Consider the following 19,750-nt stretch of genomic DNA (forward strand, 5'->3'; position numbering starts at 1 on the left):
GCACCATGGTCAATGCAGAGTCCAGAGCAGTCCCTCCCCTGCCAGGACCTGGGGCAGGCCCGATACTGCGCTTTCGAGTCCTGTCCATGGTGGCTGAGGCCATGCCAACCTAAGCTCCCTGGTGCTTGAGTCTTCCTGACTGTGTCCACTCATCCATACATCCAGTGAACACGCACTGAGCATCTGCTGTACACTTGGGTCCATTCTAGGGGTGGCAGGTGGCAGTCAAGAGTGGGAAGAAGGGGCTGGAGAGATGGCTCAGTGGTTAAGAGCACTGGCTGTTCTTCCAGAGGTCCTGAGTTCAATTCCCAGCTACCACATGGTGGGTCTCAACTAACTATAGTGGGATCTGATGCCCTCTTCTGGGATAAAGATGTACATGCAGATAGAGCACTCATACACATAAAATAAAATAAGTAAATCTTAAAAACAAAAAGAGTGGGAAGCAAAGGTCGTCCCTATCCTTCCATGAGACAGCTGGGAGGAGCAGCTGACGGTGCCAGTGGATTTAAAATGGGGTCAGAGGAGGAGTTGGATCCATAGAGGAGGACCAACTCTTTTAGCCACTGTGGGCAGAGAAAACCTTTATTGGGGGACACTCTGAGCAGAGTCTTGGGGGAAGGAAGAAAGAGGATCCATACATGCATTTGAGGGAGAGCATTTCAGCAGAGGTACAGTAAAAGCAAAGGCCCCATGGCAGGCCCGAGTTACATGTTTGCAGAACAATGTGGAATCCAGTGTGAGCAGAGCAGAGGGGCAGGGTGGACAGGAGGGATCCTGGAAGGCCCCAGGGCCACACAGGCTGCACCTGGACTTTCCCATCTCTCCCTGGCTACCTCTCAGCATACTTCCATGCAAGGACACTCTCTGTTGACAAGGCTTACCCAGGCCTTGCTATGGGTACTGACTTCATGCTAGGGTCACGACAAGCCCAGGGAGAGTTGGGTACCTTGATGCTCAAGAAGAAGAGAGGAGTCATAGACCCAAAGGAGGACTCTAAAGGGGTGTGGTTATGGTAGTCCAAATGCTGGGGCCCGCCAATGGAGCTGGTCTTGCTGGTGAGGGAAGTGGAGGGAGAAGGAATTGTTACTTGGCTGTACACGTCACACTGTGTGGCAGGTGACCATGTGTAGCCTGCCCTGGGACTTTGGAGGGCAAGGCTGAAGAAAAGGGATGGTGTGTACAGACCTGAGGAGGGAGCAGAGCCTAGAGCCAGGAGTCCAGGCATCTTCTGTTCCTGCCTCTGCCTGACCCTGCTGCGAGGGTGAAGGGCACTGAGGTCATGGGCATCCCAGCTCCACAGCCCCTTTCCCTGTTTCTGCTTGGTGGCCTGTTTCCCTCGCCCCCTGTGTGTGTGTGTGTGTGTGTGTGTGTGTGTGTGTGTGTGTGTGTGTGTGTGTGTGTGTGCTCGTGTGTGCTCACACGCACGCAGGTATACATAAAGGTCAGAGGTCATTCCTCAGGTGTGGTCCATTTTATTGTTTTGCCCAGGACCTCTCACTGCTCGGCACTTACCAAGTAGGCTAGGCTGGCTGGCTGGCTGGTGAGCCTCAAGGGTGCTCTTGTCTGTCCCCCCAGTGCTGGGATTACAAGCACACATCACCACACCCAGTTTTTTTTTTTTTAATGTGGGTTCTAGGGATTGAACTTTAATTTTAGTGCTTATAAGATACTTACCAACTAAGCCATCTCCCTAGCCCCAGTTTCCTTTTTGTTCGTTTTGGTTTTTTTGTTTGTTTTGTTTTGTTTTGTTTTTTCGAGACAGGGTTTCTCTGAGCAGTTTTGGTGCCTGTCCTAGAACTCGCTCTGTTGACCAGGCTGGCCTCGAACTCACAGAGATCCGCCTGGCTCTGCTTCCCCAGTGCTGGGATTAAAGGCGTGCACAGGGAGCCTCTGCCGCCTGACCTTGTTTTGTTTTTGGGACTGGGTCTCACTATGTAGCCAAGGCTGGCTTCAAACTCAAGAGCCTCCTGCCTCGGCCTCTAAGTGCTGGGATCGCAGGCAGGCAGGCAGGCAGGTGTCAATCACCATGCCCAGATCCATCGTCTTTGCCAACTTTTTATCCCCCACAGCCTGTGCCCACCGCCCTGTCCCAGGATGCCACTCACTCATTTCCATGTACTCGGGCGTGAGACCGGCGAAGGGTTCGAGGTTGAAGTCCACCTCATAGCGCTGCTTCCGCTTCACGTACTCTTCTCGGTCGGAGGGGCTCTGCCTGCGCAGCTTCAGGTAGCGGATGAACTTTTTCATCTTCCTGCAGGGGGCGCTGTGTCAGAGGGCAGCCAGCAGTAGGGGCTGCACCTATCAGGACCTCTGAGTCACACTCTCTGCTCCGAGCCTGAGCCACCCGTTAGCATAGTGAAGCAGGCATCTTTTTTTGTTTTGTTTTGAGCCAGGGTCTCACTATTAGCCCTGGCTGGCCTTGAATGTGCTGTGTAGACCAGGCTAGCTTCAAACTCACACAAATCCACCTTCTTCTTCTTTCCTGGTGCTGGGATCAAAGGCATGTGCCACCATGCTTGGCTATATGCCTGTTGGAAGTGGACATATAGCTCTGCCCTTCTTCCCAAGGCAGCACAAATCTGCTGGTTTCCTAAGACACTGAGAGGCAGGGAGAGTGAGAGGCCACCCACTTATGGCCATGAGAGGCCACTGGAGGGACCCAGGAAGTGTGGGCTGTCCTATGCCCCTGTGGCCTCTCCTTAGTTCACTAAGGTCCTGGCTCCGGGGAACTTGTACCTCTGAGGAACAAGATGAATGGGGTTGACCCCTGGCTGTTTGCTCTGCCACTCAGGGGCCAGTGCGAGCCAAGGGCTGTGGAGCATCCTGAAGGTAGGAGTCCATATTGTCTCCAGTGGGGCAACTTTTGCTCCATGTTCCCTCCCCATCCTCCTCACCTCCTGATGTCTCTTATCCCCAAAGAGGCTGATGCCTCCCCTGTCACAGAAGCTTCTTGGAGAGTCCACCAGAGTCACCCACCCCTCTACTCTGTCCCCACCCGCAGCAGGTACCACTCACGGGATGCCGATCTCGAAGAGATTGTTCTGGATCAGCTGCTTGCCCAGCATGATGATGCTCAGCTGGATGCAGAGCTCCATGAGGCAGCCGCCCGGAGCACACTGTGGGACAGAGGACAAGTCAGTCTAGTCTGGCTCTTGGGTAGGGGGTGAGGCTAGCCCTCGACTTGTGGGGCAACTCATGGCCTCTTAAAAGTTAGGTTCAGGGTGAGGGAGATGCTGGGTGGGTAAGAGTGCTTGCTGTGTAAACATGGATCTCTGAGTCTGAACCCCAAGCCAAGCATGGTTGCGTGTATCTGTTATCTCAGCATTGTGGGGTGGGGGCAGAGGTAGGTGGACACCAAGATCACTCTGGCCAGTCATCCCATTTGTAATGGTGAGCTTCCAATTCAGTGAGAGACTCCGTCTCAAGGCATAGGGGAAAGTGACAGAGGAAGACACCTGCCATTCTCCTCTAGCCACCCACATGCACATACCTGCATGTGTGCTTGTGTGCCCATGAAAACACACACATACACACACACACACACACACACACACACACACACACACACACACACGGTGGAAGTTCACATCCCCACCTTCTGAAACCCTGAGAATAAGACCTTATTTGTGACATGGCTGGTGTGATTAGTCAAGGGAGGTGGGACCATGCCCTGCTTCAGTGACCAGCACCCTCTAGAGAACACAAAGACCCAGAGGGAGACAGCATCTGGGGTGATGCAGAGAGGGCCACCAAGAAGCCAAGCGTGGTGGTGCGCGCATACAATCTCAGCGCTGTGGAAGTGGAGGTAGGAAGATCAGGAGTTTAAAGTCAAACTCAACTACGTGAGTTCAAGGCCCGCCTGGGCTACGTTAGACCTTGTCTCAAAAAAAGAGCAGGAGGTGCTCAGTCAGTGAAGTGCTTGCCTCGCAAGCGTGGGGACCTGAATTCTATCCCCAGCTTGGGGTGGCATGTGTTTGTAATCTCAGTGCTGGGGAGGCAGAGGCAGGTGAATTCCTGGGGATCGCTGGCTGGCCAACCAGCTTAGTCTACTTGGTGAGCTCCAGGTTCCAGTGAGAGACCCTGTCTCAAAATGAAAGGTGGAGAGTGATGGAGGGATGATACATGAGGTTGACCTCTGGCCTCCACATGAACACACCATATACATACAAACACACACACACACACACACACACACACACACACACACGCACACGCACACGCACGCGCACGCACACGCACACGCACACACACACACTAAAGAAGAGAGGAAGGGAGGGAGGGAGGGAGGGATGGAGGGAGAGAATGAGTTATCAATGATTCTACAGTCCCAGATGTTGGGAGAGGTGGGGACCCTCCCCAGGACACTTCAGAGGGAAGATCCCCACAACACCTTTGGGTGCTTTGTTCCCTCTCCTGCCCTCCCCGGGCTGTGCTTATGCCCTGGCCACCCCTGCATAAGCTGGCACAGGTGCAGCAGCTGGCATGGTGAGGTTGGGAAGCCCAGTGGTGTGGTGGTGACCACCTGGCTGAGGTCCAACACCCCACTGTGCCTCCATTGGCTTGGGGCTTGCAGGCAGGGGCTGGTTAGGTGTGTGAAACCAAACTTGCCCAAGCAAAAAAGTGAGCCCTGGGCACAGTGAATGCCTGAGTTCTGAGCAAAACTTTCTATTTAGTCACCAAAATCCTTGTCCTGGAGGGCTATCCTTCCATTGAAAACACTTAATCTTTGCATGTCCTGAAGACTCTCTAACCCCCACCGAGTATGCAGAGAGGATGCCATGCAAGAAGCTAAGAATACTTCACAAACTTTCTGAAGCCCCCACACCTACAGAGGAGGGCCTAGGGTACCTGGGCCTGTGGTCAGATGACTGAACTAGGCTGCCCTCGACTACTAGATCCTGCCATGCCTGATGCCCATCCCTTTGTACCTCATTCCACTGTTTCCTTATCAGGAAAGCCTCCTCCCTTCTCTTGTGCATGTGGAGGGCAAAGGTCAGTCTTAGGAGTCACTCATTCCTCAGGAGCCATCCAGTTTGTTTTTTATTTTTATTATTTTTATTTTATTTTATGTGTATGAATGTTTTGCCTACATGTGTGTCTGTGTACCATGTATATGCCTAGTGCTCCTAGAAGCCAGAAGAGGGCATTAGATGCCCCAGGACTGGAGCTACAGATGGTATGAGAGACACAATGTGGGAACTAGGAATCCAACCTGGCTCCTCTGCAAGAGCAGCAAGTACTCTCAACTGCTGAGCCATCCTTCCAGCCCCACACCTGGCCTTCCACCCAGGAGGTATAGATCAGACTCAGGTCCCTAAGCCTGTATAGCAAACACTTCACTGACTGAACTGTCTCTCCATCCCCCCACATCCTTAGTTTCTGATAAGCTGAGCTTTTTTTGTGGGCTGGAAATGTCGACTGGTTACCTGGAGACCTGAACCACTGACAGCCCCAGAGGCAAAGGAGCCAGGCTGCAGGTCAGGACTCGGTGTCAGAAGACACCTTCCAGGGCCAGAACTGGGGGGCAGAAGCCAAATGTTCCCAGCACTGTGTCTAAGGACAGAGAGGCGGGTGCCGCCATGCTGGTGTTCAAGAGAAGTGTAACCAATGTCTGTTTTTCCTTCCACATTTACTTTAACCAGAGAGGGAAACGGCCAAAGGCTAACAAAACAAAATGGAGAGCAGCCCCAAGGAAGCTAATTGAGTCATTTAAAAAAGAGAGAGAAGCCTGGTGTGGTGGCGCTCGCCTTTAGTGTGTGTGTGTGTGTGTGTGTGTGTGTGTGTGTGTGTGTGTGTGTGTATGAGAGAGAGAGAGAGAGAGAGAGAGGAAAGTGGAAGGGGGGCTAAGTGAGGGAGCAAGGGGTGGATATGATCAAAGTATGTTACATATATGATGTATGTACATGTGATGAGGCCCATTATGTGTAATTAATATGCACTGATAAAAACAGGGTGGGTGCAACGGCTCCATGAGTAAAGGCGCTTGCTTGTCTCTGAACCTGAAGACCAGAGTTCAATCCCAGAGAGCCGTGAGGTGGAGGGAGAGAACTGGCTCCTGTGTGTTGTCCTCCAGCTTCTAGGCATGTGCTGCGGCACGCACGCGCGCGCGCGCGCGCACACACACACAACCAATAACTAGATGTAGTAAAAATAAGATTTAAAAAGAAGGCTGGAGAGATGACTCAGCTATTAAGAGTGCTTAACTGCTCTTACAAAGGAACTGGGTTCCCAGTACCCGCCTCAGCTGGCTCACAACCAGCTCTAATTCCAATTCCAGGGGATCTGATGCCTTCCGGCCTCTGCAGGCACCTGCACATAGGTGATGTATATAGACTCAAGGAGGCACACACACATATGCATAAATTATTAATACATCTTTATAAAATTAAAAAAAGCAGAATTTTGAACCAAAGGAAGTGCCAACAAAAGCTAGGCATGACTCCTTTCACCTTTCCCCTCCCTTCCTTGAGACAGAGTCTCACCATGTGGCTCAGACTGGTCTCAGCTGGGATGGTAGGTGTGGACCATCATGCCCAACTAACCCTGTCCCCTTGGGATGCTGGACTGTATAAACAGAGAACATGGACCGAACACGAGCATTCATCACTCTCTGCTACCTGACTGTGTATGTGATGTAAGCGGCTGCTTCAAGCCCCTGCTGTTAGGACTTCCCTGTCGCGACTGTGCCCTTGCGTCATGAGCCCAAGGAAACCCTCTTTCTCTCTTAAGTTGCTTTTGTCAGGGGGTTTTAATCACAGCAACCGGGAAAGAAACTAAGACATCATCAGGCTATGTGGACACGTGCAGATAGATGCAAGAAAGGATTCCGGCTGGAGTGCAGAAGCCCAGAGGACAGGAAGCTAAGCAGAAGGCTGCTGGGAAGGGGAGGTGACACATTACCTCCTCCATCCGGAAAGAGCGGAAGATGTACACGTAGTCGCCCGGCCGTCCAACAAACCTGAGATGGTTGGGGTAGTGGTTAGGGAGGAGCTGGACTCAGCCCCCAGGAGATGCCACCCAAAGGGCCTGTGCTTCTGCAGATGCCCAGTCAGAGGCACCAGGGGTTTTGCACAGGCCCCCTTCCCAGGCTGGTTCTCAGTGTGCACACCTATATGCCACCTTCCCTCACTTGGTGCCACCTGGCCTGCTGAGGGCACTGTCAGAGGTTGCTGTCTTGGCTGTTGTCTGGGGTCTATTGCAGGGGTCTGCTCTGACTGGGGTCTGCTAGGGTCCCCCCTCTGCTCTACCACCCCGGCTGAAGCCAGCCCTCCCTAGAACATCATGGCTGTGGAAGCTGTCCTTCCTGTTTTCCCTGGGCTGTGGGGGCCCCCACCATCAGGAAGGACAAGGTAGGACAGAGCCTTTTACCAGGGTGGAGGAGGCATCAGAGCCAGGGTTGAGGGGTTCCTACCGGCCTTTGAAGAAGGCGACATAGAAGATGGGAGTGTAGGAGTTCACGAACTTGAGCAGGAAGGCTTTAAAGGTTAGCCTCTCCTCGAAGCTCTTCTCTGTCTTCGGGACCTCTGAGGAAAGACACAGTAACCACTCACAGGCAGGCCAGGCCAGGGGCAGTCAGGACCAGCCAGAGCCTGGTGGCCCAGCCACTTGCTCCAAGGCTGGCCCTGCATCAGGAGGGCCATGCTGCCCATACCATCCCGCACTCGATACTCACCGATCTTGGTGAGCCACCTGGCGATGCAGCCATAAACCTCATCCAGTAGAATGATGACGACGAGGTTGATGATGACAGCGGTGGCCGTGACCGTAACCCGGATGTTGGACCGCACTGAGGGGGAGGAGTTCATGGCCAAGGCTGCAGCCGTGGAGATTCTATAGATGATAACTCCCAGCACGATGGCAAATGTCACTGCGATCTGCAGGGCAGGCGTGGACAAGCTCAGTGGTAACGACAGGGGTGGTTTCAGAGGGTGAAGAGTTCCCTTGAACCTGCCCATCTACTCCTAACCCCCAAATTTTCTGCGTCAGAGCTAAAGTTGAAATTACTGGAGTACCCACCAGATGCCAGGTGCTCTGCAGGAGTCAACCCACACAATAAGGACACAAGTGAGAGTTCTCCAAGGATCAGAGAGGTTGTGTGGCTGGGTCAGGGGACCCAGCTCTGGGACTGGGCTTCACCAGTGGGTCCATTCATTCAAGCCTGAACTTTACCAGATCTATGTACTAGCCACCCCCCTCCATTTTGTCCCCCAAGTAGAGAGCCCAGGACTCTGTAGCCACACTCCAGTGGTTGTACTGGTGGGCGTTAGAGCAGGCTGATTACTGGGGATGCTTCTTTCCCAGCCTGGGGTGACTGAGAGAGCAGATTTCTGGAGGGTGTGCAGGGCTAAGCCAGGAGCCCACATAGCCACTGTGGTCAGGCAGATGGTGGCATGCTGCAGGTCTGCTGGGGCATGGCCAGGGTCTCCTCCCCACAGCTTTCTTGGAGCTACCTTCTAGCTCTTCCATGACAGAAGACCCCAAGGCTAGCCAAAGCCAGCTCAGGCTACAATAAATTCCATGGAACTCAGACTGGTGGTGCCTGAGAGCTGGGTGGGAAGCCAGTGACAGGTTTGTCCCGCCTGCAAGTCTGTCTGTCTGGGTTCCTTTTCCTTTTGGCACAGGTCCGTGGGTAAGACCCAGTCTCTGCCCAGCCCAAGGGTGTGGATACCCCACCCCAGAGCTCTCTGGGCGAGGGTGGGCATGTCTGAGGCTCACAAAGCAGAGTCTAGTTGGGCTTCAGCCACGTATGTGTGGGTTCTGGCTACTCTAGACAGGCTCTGGACCTTATGTCCCTGTGTCCCGGATGTAGGGCAGGTCTTGTCCTTGCTGGCATGGTTCCTCATGGTTCCTGGCACAGCCTCTGCTGCCCCATGTTGCCCACACAGGGAACACAGCCTTTGGGGTCTCCTCAGAAGACTTGCCCTGCACACTATGGGTCACAATCAGGCCTTTTCAGACATCTGTTGCTGACTAAACAGAGAAACACCCTGCCCAGGAAACCATCTGCAGCCCGGACTGTGCCCCGTAAGCACAAGGCATGGATACCACTCCCTGAGCCGTGCCAGGGAGTGAGGGCTTTCCTCGGAACACCCCTCAGGCCTGCCAAGAGGCCCCTCCCAGCCATAAGGACGTCTCTTGTGCCAGCATGCAGGGGTTGGGACGGCTCTGGGTCTGTGGTGACTCAGCAGAGGCAACCCTCCACCCTCCTGCAAGGGAGCCACAAGCCACGTGCCCTGCACCTCTGGCTAGCCGTGCACACTAATGTCTTCAGGACCAGCACACGTGGGGCATCAACATCTGTGGCCTGAATGGAACTTTAGGGTCAGGGACAAAGCTGCATCTCCATTAGCCCGTGAGCCGGACTCGTGACAGGATTCTCCTCTGGGAAAGGACAGCCAGCTGGTTTCTTACCCGTGCCTGTCTACCCTGGCTCTGCTCATGTATTCCTTATTGAGCCTTTCTGCAGAAGAAAGGGTTCTGAGCAATCAGATACACTGTGGGAGGGTCTTCCGAGGAAGCCCCCTTCACAGACAAGCAGCCTCTGCTGTCCGTCGTGTGCCCTGCTCACAGCCTTCCTTTTTTCTTACTGTAGAAGTGACGTTGGAGGTAGAGAAGCTCCAACCAGGATGAGTGAGCAGAAAGAAGTCCAGAGAAGCCAGTGCCTCTGGGCACACTCGGCCCTAGGCCGCCCACCCCTCTTCCTAGCCTTCCCTGGTCCTTTTGCTAGGAGCAGCTGGCCTGTGTGGGGCTGCTGTGGTCTCTTAGTTCCTGAGTGTTGCCCTTCACTGACTGAGGGCTGGGATGTCATTCTCTGGGTGTGTCTCACCACCCGAGGGAACATGTCACCCTCCAAATTGAGGTTGAGAGTGTGTCTGGAGGCCAAGGTTCAGGAAGCTCAGGGACAGCCTGGGCAGCAAGACCTGATCACACTGAACCCAAGCCAAAGGACCCCGGCTTCTCCAGGGAAAGGAAAGCAGACTGGGGACCTCCACTGTGAAGGCTACCTCTTTCTGGATCCTCTAAGACAGCCAGGGTTCTTCAGCATTGTTCAACAATATAAGGGGTCAGGGTGGGTAAAGCTGAGGGGGGCACCCTGCCCAGGAAACCCATCTTGGCTCAAGGCTGTCTATCCATCTCATACGGAACTAGGGGCTTGTGGGGCAGATGAAGAAGCAGGCTCCTGGTTTTGCCCCTCCTGGCTGGCATTCCAAAGAACAACCTTTGGGCCTCTTTCCTCACCAGCAGCTGAGTGGGGTTGGGCCTGGTTAGCTGTGAAGACTGAATGGGTCATTCAGTGAATGACCCAGGGAAGCCCCGTGTGAGGTGGTTGATGGGATTTGGGGGCTGAAAGGCTAAGTGGCTCTGCCAGGATCCCATCAAAATCTCCCAGGCTAGAAAAGGTGACTCCAAGAGGCCCCGGCCACATGAAGATGGTACAGGTGCTTTGAGGCAGAGGCTTGGTGACATCAATAGGCATGGGAATCCCCTGAGAGCCATGGGACATTTACTGGGTCATCTGAGTCTGCTCAGATTTTGTTTTGAGACACAGCCTCACTGTGTAGCACAGGCTGCCCTTGAACTTGTAGCAATCCTCCTGTTTCAGCCTCTTGAGTGCTGGGATTACAAGAGTGCCTGAGCATCTGGTGAACTTCCTTTCCTGGTATCTCTAAGATTTGTCAGTTTGGTTTTAGGGGTACAACAGAGGAGATCCCAGTGTGAGCCACCCCACACTTAGTGAAAGCTGTGAGTCATCAGAGTCAGATCATATACCCCAGGACCACCATAAATCCAGCCCGTCCCATGAAAGAAGGGGTCCCACCTACTTCCTCTCTATCCCAGGAGTCAGGGCCACTTTGTCCCAAGATGAGTGCAGGGCACCTCTGATTCCCAGCCCCTCCAGCCTTCTAGAACTTACCATGAAGATGATGGAGACAAGGTTGGTGAAATAGGCTGGGAAGCGGTCCCTCCAGGTCAGCTTCACCTTGTCTGTCTGCAACAAGAAACCATCCAGTCACTTACTGGGTACTGCCCCATTGCGTGGACAGGAGTACTCTCAAAAACTCAGAGAAACCTCTAGAAGGTGCTGAGCAAACCTGACAGTCCAGTGAAAGGGGAAGCAGGAAGTTACAGAGAAGGGAATGGCCTCGGGGGCTAGGCCTCCTCCATGCATGGGCATGGATGGCATTGCTCACTGCTTCCTAAGAACTGCATGGCCTGAGAGGGAGCTGCCCACATCTGAGCCTCTATTCTTTCTCCTGTCCAGGGCTACAGGCCCTAAGCTGTTGGGCCATTTGCCACCCAGACCATAATAGCTATTTCTGCTTTTGCTGAGCAGGTGGAACAAGGGCCTGAGCAGGCACTTGCTGGGACAAGTGGCTAGCACTTCATGGCAGCCCTCAGAGCACTGTAAGACCATGTTGACCTGGGCCACATAGCTCGGAGAGGCTTTCTCGGGCCCTGAGCTGGCTGGCCTGGAGGGACCTTGGGGAGCAGTTGGTCACTAGCCTGGGCAGTTTCAAACGTGTCGGGGAGGGGCTTTCAAGGACAAAAACACACACTGGAGCCCAGCATGCTGGCGCGGATGTCACACGGGAGGCCACTCATCCCAGCAGTGTCTGCATGCACACTCACGAGAAAACAGGAAGCAGTCGTGGACACCCGTGACAAGCCCGTCTCCAGAGCCCCACACGAAGCTGCATCTACTCCCTGTGGATCCCTGACAGCCATGCAGGGACATTGCAACACACGGCAGGCTGCAGGTGGGAGGTGGGGAAGGAACACAGACGGGCATGTTCCAAGAACACGCCACAGAGGTGGCCAGGGACAGACACAGTGGCCGAGAAGGCCCGCAAATGGTGTCAAGGCTCAAGTTGCCCCCCAAATAGAGAAGTACCAATTTCACCCCTGCCATGGCTGTCCTAACCCTCTGCTTCCACTTGTTGGTCGGTTCTTCTGGACCATCCCGGCGCTTCTGAGGGTGGGTAGGGAAAGAGAGCACTGATGGCGGGACTGGGCGGGGTGCTGCTGATCTTGGATGGGGATGTGGGTCTAGGCAAGGGCTCACTTTCCCTGTGAGCACCATCTGCAGAGGCCAGTCAGAGCTCTGGGCATTTGGAACAAGTTAATACACAACAGAGACTCAATTCAAAGTCAGGGCAAGGGGAACTAGAAGTTTCTAGAATAAAGAGCCCAGCCTATTGTACCCATAGCTCCTTTGGCATTGTATCATGGTTTAGAGCATAAGAAACATGGATCTGTCCCCACCACCATCCTGGGACAACAGGAAGGAGGACACACCCAGAAGTACAGGCTGGCATGCCAATCGGTAATGGATCTGTTTTAATAAACTAATTTCATGGGGCTGGCTGGGGCTGTAGCTCAGTTGGTAGACTGGATCCCTGGCTCCACATAAACACATAAAGACGCCTTTAATCCAGCACTTGGGAGGCAGAGGCAGGCAGATCTCTGTGAGTTCGAGGCCAGCCTGGTCTACAAAATGAGTTCCAGGACAGTCAGAGCTATATAGAGAAATCCTGTCTCGAAAAAAAACAAACCAAAACAAAAAACCTAAACAAACAAACAAACAAACAACACATGTGGTGTCACACGCCTGTAATCCCAGCACTCTGGAGATGTAGGCAAGAGGGTTAGAAATTCAAGGTCATCCTTAGTTACATAGCTAGATGAAAGCCAGCCTGGGCTACATAGACCTTGTCTTTTTCCCCTGGCTCTGCCTCCCGAGTGCTGGGATTAAAGGTGTGTGCCACCACCACCCGGGCCATAGACCTTGTCTTAAAAACAAAACCATGGGCTGGCAAGAAGGCTCAGCCAGGAAAAGTGCTTATGGCCAATCCTGATATGGCCTGATTTCCATGCCTCAGGACCCACACTTATGGAAGGAGAGAACAGACTCCCTGATCTCCACACATGTGCTGTGTCATGCACATACAAATAAACATAATGTAAATAAAAAACAAAACAAAACCACATGAAGTAATTTTGCTCCATAACTGGGGGAAATCAAGGCAAAGCAGCCACTGGGAGCCACAGGAGACAGGAGAGAGAAAGTGGCCATCTGAAGTCCACAGGCTTAGGGCCACCATCCTCCTGGACGCCTACAAAAAACAAACAAACAAAAACAGCCCTCCCAACATCTTTGTGGCTCTCTCATGAGCCAAGAGCTGGGGCTGAAACTGAGCCCAAGTGAGGTGGTTGCTTTCTCTGAAGTGATGGGTGTGGTGTGGTGTGGTGTGGCGTATGTCGGGTGCAAGCCTCTGCTGCTTATGAATGAGTGAGACACACTTCTCTGTGTTCATTCCAATCTAAGATGTGTGACCAGAGAGCCACTGTCCTACAGTTCTGGGAGGCTCTGCACCCAGGCTTGGATCTGGGGAGGTGCCCTGGAGACAGGATGGAGGCTTGTAGGGTCTCACTGGGGGGCCACCCAGCTGTGTACAGACAGAACTGCTCAGCCAATCTGGTAATTCAGACAAATGGCTTCTGGCTAGTGTGTCCAAACCCTAGGCTGCATGCGGCCTACCACAGCTATGGATGGGCCCAACATAAAATTGTAAACTTTAAACACTGTGATTTTTTTCTGTTTTGTTTGTAATTTGATTGTAAGGTTGTCTTAGCTCTGTAAATGACAATGTTGTGCCTCAGTGTCAGAACACTGGACGCTCCTGAGAGTGACTTGCTTGCTTATATAATTTCCTGCTTTTTGAGACGTGGTCTTAGTGTATAGCCCTGGCTGTTCTAGAACTCACTATGTAGACCAGGCTGGCAAAGATCCGCTTGCCTTTGCCTCTCGAGGGCTGCAATTAAAGGTGTGTGCCACCACACCTGGCTGTGATTACTTTTCGCACCCGTGAGTCCTGCTCAGTCCCTTTGGGATGTTCTGGGAGGTCCTTCCCGGTTATAGGAATAGGGCCTTGCACCTGACCTGCCTGCAGCCTCTGCTGTGCCCACCTCCATATAATGGTGAAAACCATTAACCCTCAGGGTGCTTGGTATCATGAACTCAGTGCCCGAGACACAATGACAAGGTAAGAGCCCAGGGTTTGTCCTAGTCACTCTAGAGGATGAGGATACAAAGGCATTAAGAAAAACACGGTCCTGGAAGAGTATCCTCCAACTGCCTAGTACTTCCCAGCACCAAGACGACCTTCTCTGGCCTCAGTGAGGAGCCACAGCCTCTCCCACCTCACGTGGAAATTAGAGGTGTGCAAGAATGCACGCCGCACATACAAGCTGCCCATCAGAACAAGAGGCTTGGGACAGTTTATTATAAAAAGACATGGCCTGAAGCACATCACAGTACCCACATCTTTTTCCTATTCCCTATGTCCCAGAGAAACGAGACGCTCAGGAACCTGGGTCTACAAATGCTCCCAATTCATTGTTCAACACAGAACACAGGTTTCACAAGGTGGGGCGGGGCCTTCCCAGAAACCAGATCCTATGCAACATGTTTGCTGAAGTTGAGGTCACTCTTGGAATACATCAGGGGACAGTCTAGAGCAGGGCTGGGCTAGTTCTGTCCCTTTGGCCCAACCTGGCCCCTGGCCTTTTTTGTAAATAAAGTTTTATGGGAACACAGTCTTGCATACTTGTTTACCTTTTGTCAACAGCCCTGTTCACTCTACAGTGGCAGAGCTGGGTAGCTGTGGTGCAGGCTTACGCAGCATAAAATAATTTACTATCTGGGCTTTGCCGTGGGTCTGCGAGGGCACACAATGTTTGCTGATGCCTGTCTACACCTGGGAACACATAGTTTCTTCTGACTCCTGGTCACACCTGGTAAGTGTTCAATGTTTATTGATTCCTGGTCGTACCTGATGAACAACATTGTTCGCTGACCCCTGGTTACACCTTATACTCATAGTGTTTGCTGACCCCTGATTAAAAGCGTGGACACATGCCGGGCGGTGGTGGCGCACGCCTTTAATCCCAGCACTCGGGAGGCAGAGCCAGGCTGATCTCTGTGAGTTTGAGGCCAGCCTGGACTACCAAGTGAGTCCCAGGAAAGGCGCAAAGCTACACAGAGAAACCCTGTCTCGAAACAAAACAAAACAAAACAAAACAAAACAAAAAAAAAAACAAAAAAACCAAAAAACCGTGGACACATAATGTTTGCTGACCCCTGATTAAAACCCTGGACACATAATGTTTGCTGACCCCTAGTCATACCTAGACACAAAATGTTTACTGATCCATGGTCACAACATAGACACACAGTGTTTGCTGACCTGACTCCTGGTCACACTTCAGATTACACAGTGTTTACAGACCCCTAGTCATACCTCAGACACATTGTTTGCTGACCCCTAGTCACAACATAGACACACAATGTTTACTGACCCCTGGTCACATCTAGACACAAAGTATTTGCTGACTCCTGGTTACACTTCAGACACAGTGTTTGCTGATCCCTGTTCACACCTCAGACACACAATGTTTGCTGACCCCTAGTCATACCCAGACACACAGTGTTCGCTGGTCACACCTCAGACTCCCAGCATCTCACTGTGGGAAGTCAAGAGCAGAGCCTGTACCTCTTTGTTTCTGGATTCTTTTCTCAGTGACTTCTCTAAGACTCTGGCTTCGTACTCTGCTCTGGGGTGATCCTAAGAAAAACAGCAAGTCAAGAGAGGAAGTGTTAGTGTTGAGACCACCTTGCAGGTAAATCCATGTATTTGCCTCAGGGACCCTGGGGACCAGTTCACAGCTGGCTGTCACATTTCCAACATCAAACTCCCTGTGCTTGCCCTGAATCTGGGCCCAGGACTCTCCCTCTGTTAGGAACCCCAGCTCAATGAAATGGCCAGAGGGTCTGGCTTCTGTGTCCTGCAGGAGGTCTTGGCTATGCCAGGCTGCAATGAACACCCAGCTGTGAACTGACCCTCCGGAACTTTCTGTGGAGTAGCCACGGGGGTCAAAAGAGACGTAGGAGAGGCAGCAAGCGCAGGCAGGCTGGAGGTGCCAGGCCTTGGGGAGCCCAGAGCAAGTCAGCGGAAGGTGCTGGAAGGAAAGAACAGGTTAGGTGAGCCTGGGAGAAAGCAGAGCCCAGGTGAGAGCCACGAGGAGACGTCTGGTGGAAAGACAGGAGCGTTTGTGCCAAGGTCCCTCTCCCCAGAGACAGGCTAGAGAAAGGCAGAGTGACCAAAAAAAAAAAAAAAAAAAAAAAAAAAAAATTCCAAACCTTGACAGCTTCCTGTGGGGAACAGGGAATAGAGACAAAAACAGAAAGAGCCGTTACTGATGTTGTTTATCCACAGAGCCAGAATGATGGCGGTGTCAGCAGGACAGGGGTCTGGGTGTTTGCCGATCCCAGATCCCAGTTTCGCAAGCTCCCCGCAATTCTCAGATTCAATGGAGAGACGCAAATGATGGTAACCTGGCTCCTTTCTGCTTCCATCCAACCTGGGGTTTAGACCACGGGGTGGGGTGTAGGGGGGTAGAGGCAACCTCTTTACCTGAGGCCATGCACTCCCCCAGGACTGTGGTCAGCCACAGGACATGAGTAGCTCACTTTGGGGGAACTCACGCCGGCCCACTGGGGTTGTGTGCCCAGTGGCCCAGGAGATATCTTTTAGAAATTAAACCTTAGGGGTCTTGGGCAAAGAGGTCAAGGTGGAGAGTACTGAGTGGCTCCCCTCTGCTTTCAGGACATCTTGGAAGTGTTTTCTAAGCTACCATGATGGTAAGACCCAGCTGGTGTTTCTTCTATTGGAATTGTCAGCATGGAAACAGGACCAAGGAGAGGGCCCATCCAGGCCAGAGCTCCTGCCCTGCACATAGCACACCAGTCACTTGTGAAATGGACTCACTGCGGAAGAGGGCAGACACTGTCACACAGGTGGGCAGCAGGTGAGACCCAGCTACAGCTTGAGTAATTCCCTGGAAAGATTTCTATGCCTGGACACAACTATGACTCAGCAGAGATCTCCCGGGTCTGGTCAAGTGAGGCTTGCTCCTCAGTGTCTACGGGGCAGGAAACGGCACTGGGCACAGAGATGCTAACCAATATGCCCCAGGTCACACAGCAGTGGTAGTGTCAGATCAGTTGAGGTTGCGTACTGTAGCACCCAAAGGCCTGGCTTACAGCCATGACCTGACTGCCCAGCCGCTGTCAGCAGGGAGCAGGAACCATGGTGGGCTCTCTGAAAGGTGCACATGGCCAAGAGTGACCGACAGACTGGGGCTCAGGGGAGTGTGAGCTATGTGAAACTTTCAAGGGCACAGAGCTGGGGCTCAGGAGCAGCACTTGTCTAGTGCGGTGAAGCCCTGGGTTCAAGTTTCAGTGGGAGAGAGATATAGCGATGGAGATGGGTGGATGGGTGGATGGATGGATGGATGGATGGATGGATGGATGGATGGAGAGAGAGAGTTACAATACATCAAAAACATAAAAAGGACCTCACTTATAAATAGTAAGCATGGGAAGGCACTGGTGATTTGGCTGAGAAGGGAGAGTGTTTGCCTAGCATGCATAAGGCCACAGGCTAGATCCCCAGCATTGAATAAACCAGATGTGGCAGCAAATACCAGCCTGCAATACCAACACTCCAGAGGTAGAGCCTGGAGGGTTGGGAGCTCAAGGTCATCCTTGACTATACAGCAAGTTGGAGGCCAGCCTGAGCTACAGGTGACCCTCTTAGAGAGAGAGGGGTGAGAGGGAGAGAGAGGGAAAAGGAAAGGGAAGGGACTAGTAGAGAGAACTAGGCCACTAGGTGTGCCTCAGCTCTGCAGTCCCCGCTCTCAGGAGGCCAGGTCCTGAAGACTGTACTGTAAAAAGTGTGAGATGGCACACCGTGCCAGGCCATGGCCGTGCCTCAGCATGTGCAGGGAACAGGCCCTCTGCTCTTCTTGGAGGGGGTGCAGGCAGTACCTCTTAATCACCCTAACAGGGAATTCCTGCTGAGATGGCAGTCAGGAGACCCTAGGGAGACTCATTCTCCTTGACTGCAGGGCCACCTACCACTAAGCTCCCCTTCTTTGGAACCAGCCGTGTTTGTAGTGAGCCGCCGGTTAGTAAAGGATCTGCTGGGCTTCTCAACCTCCCCCGACTTCAGGCTGGGGGATGGTTTGGATGGAGCACAGGGAGGAAGGCAGCCTGTGCACAGCAGTGATTTCCTGCCCACACCCCACAGCCCCAGATGTGATGAGGTCAGTGTGGGGAGCCCTGGCCAGCGCCCGAGCCCACACTCGTGGGTGTTGTGTCTTTGGAAACATGGAGACAGAAAACACTGGCAGACGGAAAACAGTTGCCCTGGCAACCGAGGAATACCAGGGTGATGAGTGGAGGAGCCACAGGAGCCGCGCCTGGGATCAAGGGCCAGTCAGGGCCTGGGGCATCCACGTGAGCCAGAGGAGGTGGTAGAGGGGGCCTTGGGGAGGGCAGTCATGGCCACTCACCTCCTCCTCCTCGAAGCCTGTGAGGTCCCAGCGGTAGTTGAGTCTCATCTGCTTCCGTTTCCAGTGCTCCATGAATGTGGCAGCTGTGGGATGGTGGGAGGCAGTCAGGGCTACTGAGTACCCTGGACAACACAGTGACATGCCACTGGCTGGCGAAGGCCAGAGACACACAAGTGAATGGGTTCAGCCCTCTTCTTGACCCTGCTTGGCCACTGCTTTCCCATTCTGCAGATGAGGAAACTGAGGCAGGTGCAAACTCCAGCCAAGGTCACTCAGCCAAGGCAGAAGGGTGGGCTGGCTAGCGCCTGAGTCTGGGTCTCTGGTAATCTTGCTCATTGCTTTCAGGGACCCTGGGGCATGAGCGTTGGGAGGTTTTGAGGTAAAGGTTAGCTAGGCGCTCACTAGCATCCCGCCCTGCAGGCATCCTCTGCATGTGTCTGCTGAGTGCACCACTGCCACTTTGTCCTGTGTTATTTATTGTTTAGAGACAGGGTCTCACGTACCCGAGGCTGGCATTGAACTTGCTGTGTGGCTGTGGTGGCTTATTTACCTGTCATTTCGTCACAATCTAGAATCACTTAAGAAAGGAGTCTCAACCCAGCAACTGCGTGGATCAGATCGGTGTGTGGGTATGTCTGTCGGGGATTGTCTTTCTGTAGGGGATTGTCTTGATTGTCAAAAACCCACCCTGAACATGGGTGGCACCATTTCATGGGCTGGGCCTTAAACTGTGAAGTGAAGAAAGCTAGCTGAAATCAAGCCTCAGGACAGCAGCCACCACCACGGCGGCAGTCCATCTCTCTGCCCCCGACTGTGGGAGACCTGTGACTGCTGTCTCCAGCTCTCGTCTCTGTGACTTCCCTCAGTGATGGACTGTAACCTGGAGCTGTAAGACAAACCCACCCTTCCCTTCCCTACACTGCTTATGTCACGGTGTTTTATCACAGCAACAGATAGAAAACTAGAGCAGTATCCAAGGCTGGCCTCGAACTCCTGATTTTTCTGCTTCTACTTCCAGAGTGCACAGGTGTGGGCCACCGCACCCAAATCTATGTTATATTCCACACAGAACAAATGTTCAAGTGCCACCTTCTCCAGAAGAAGCTGATGACATTCTGCATCCCCCCACAACACCCCTCATCCAGTGTCAGAAACCAAAAGCCAAGGGCTGGAGAGATGGTTCACTGGTTAAGAGCACTGGCTGCTCTTGCAGAAGATCCTAGGTCAGTTTCAGAACCCACATGGTGGTCACCAGCACCAGTAACTTCAGTTCCAGGAGATCTGACGTCCTCTTCTGGCCTCTAAAAGTACTGCACCCATGTGGTACACG

At 53.0% G+C, this 19,750-nt stretch overlaps 1 protein-coding gene across 7 annotated transcripts in view; it reads right to left on the reverse strand.

Annotated features, from left to right (window-relative positions):
- Ano1 (anoctamin 1) overlaps nt 1–19,750 on the reverse strand; it is a 157,378-nt gene that overhangs the window by 18,833 nt on the left and 118,795 nt on the right. For 4 of the 7 annotated variants that reach the window (XM_076556100.1, XM_076556106.1, XM_042258182.2 and 1 more), the window contains 8 exons: nt 18,421–18,503; nt 15,558–15,629; nt 10,919–10,993; nt 7,676–7,877; nt 7,415–7,526; nt 6,904–6,961; nt 3,019–3,119; nt 2,109–2,254 (listed from right to left, as the gene is read on the reverse strand). In XM_076556100.1, coding sequence (XP_076412215.1) covers nt 2,109–2,254; nt 3,019–3,119; nt 6,904–6,961; nt 7,415–7,526; nt 7,676–7,877; nt 10,919–10,993; nt 15,558–15,629; nt 18,421–18,503 — 849 coding nt within the window. Of the gene's footprint in view, nt 1–2,108; nt 2,255–3,018; nt 3,120–6,903; nt 6,962–7,414; nt 7,527–7,675; nt 7,878–10,918; nt 10,994–11,896; nt 11,975–15,557; nt 15,630–16,204; nt 16,217–18,420; nt 18,504–19,750 lie in introns of all 7 variants that reach the window. The other 3 variants (XM_076556093.1, XM_076556087.1, XM_042258185.2) reach the window with 3 other exon arrangements.

Source organism: Peromyscus maniculatus, chromosome 1, assembly GCF_049852395.1.
Source record: "Peromyscus maniculatus bairdii isolate BWxNUB_F1_BW_parent chromosome 1, HU_Pman_BW_mat_3.1, whole genome shotgun sequence".
In the NCBI taxonomy this organism is placed as follows: domain Eukaryota; kingdom Metazoa; phylum Chordata; class Mammalia; order Rodentia; family Cricetidae; genus Peromyscus; species Peromyscus maniculatus.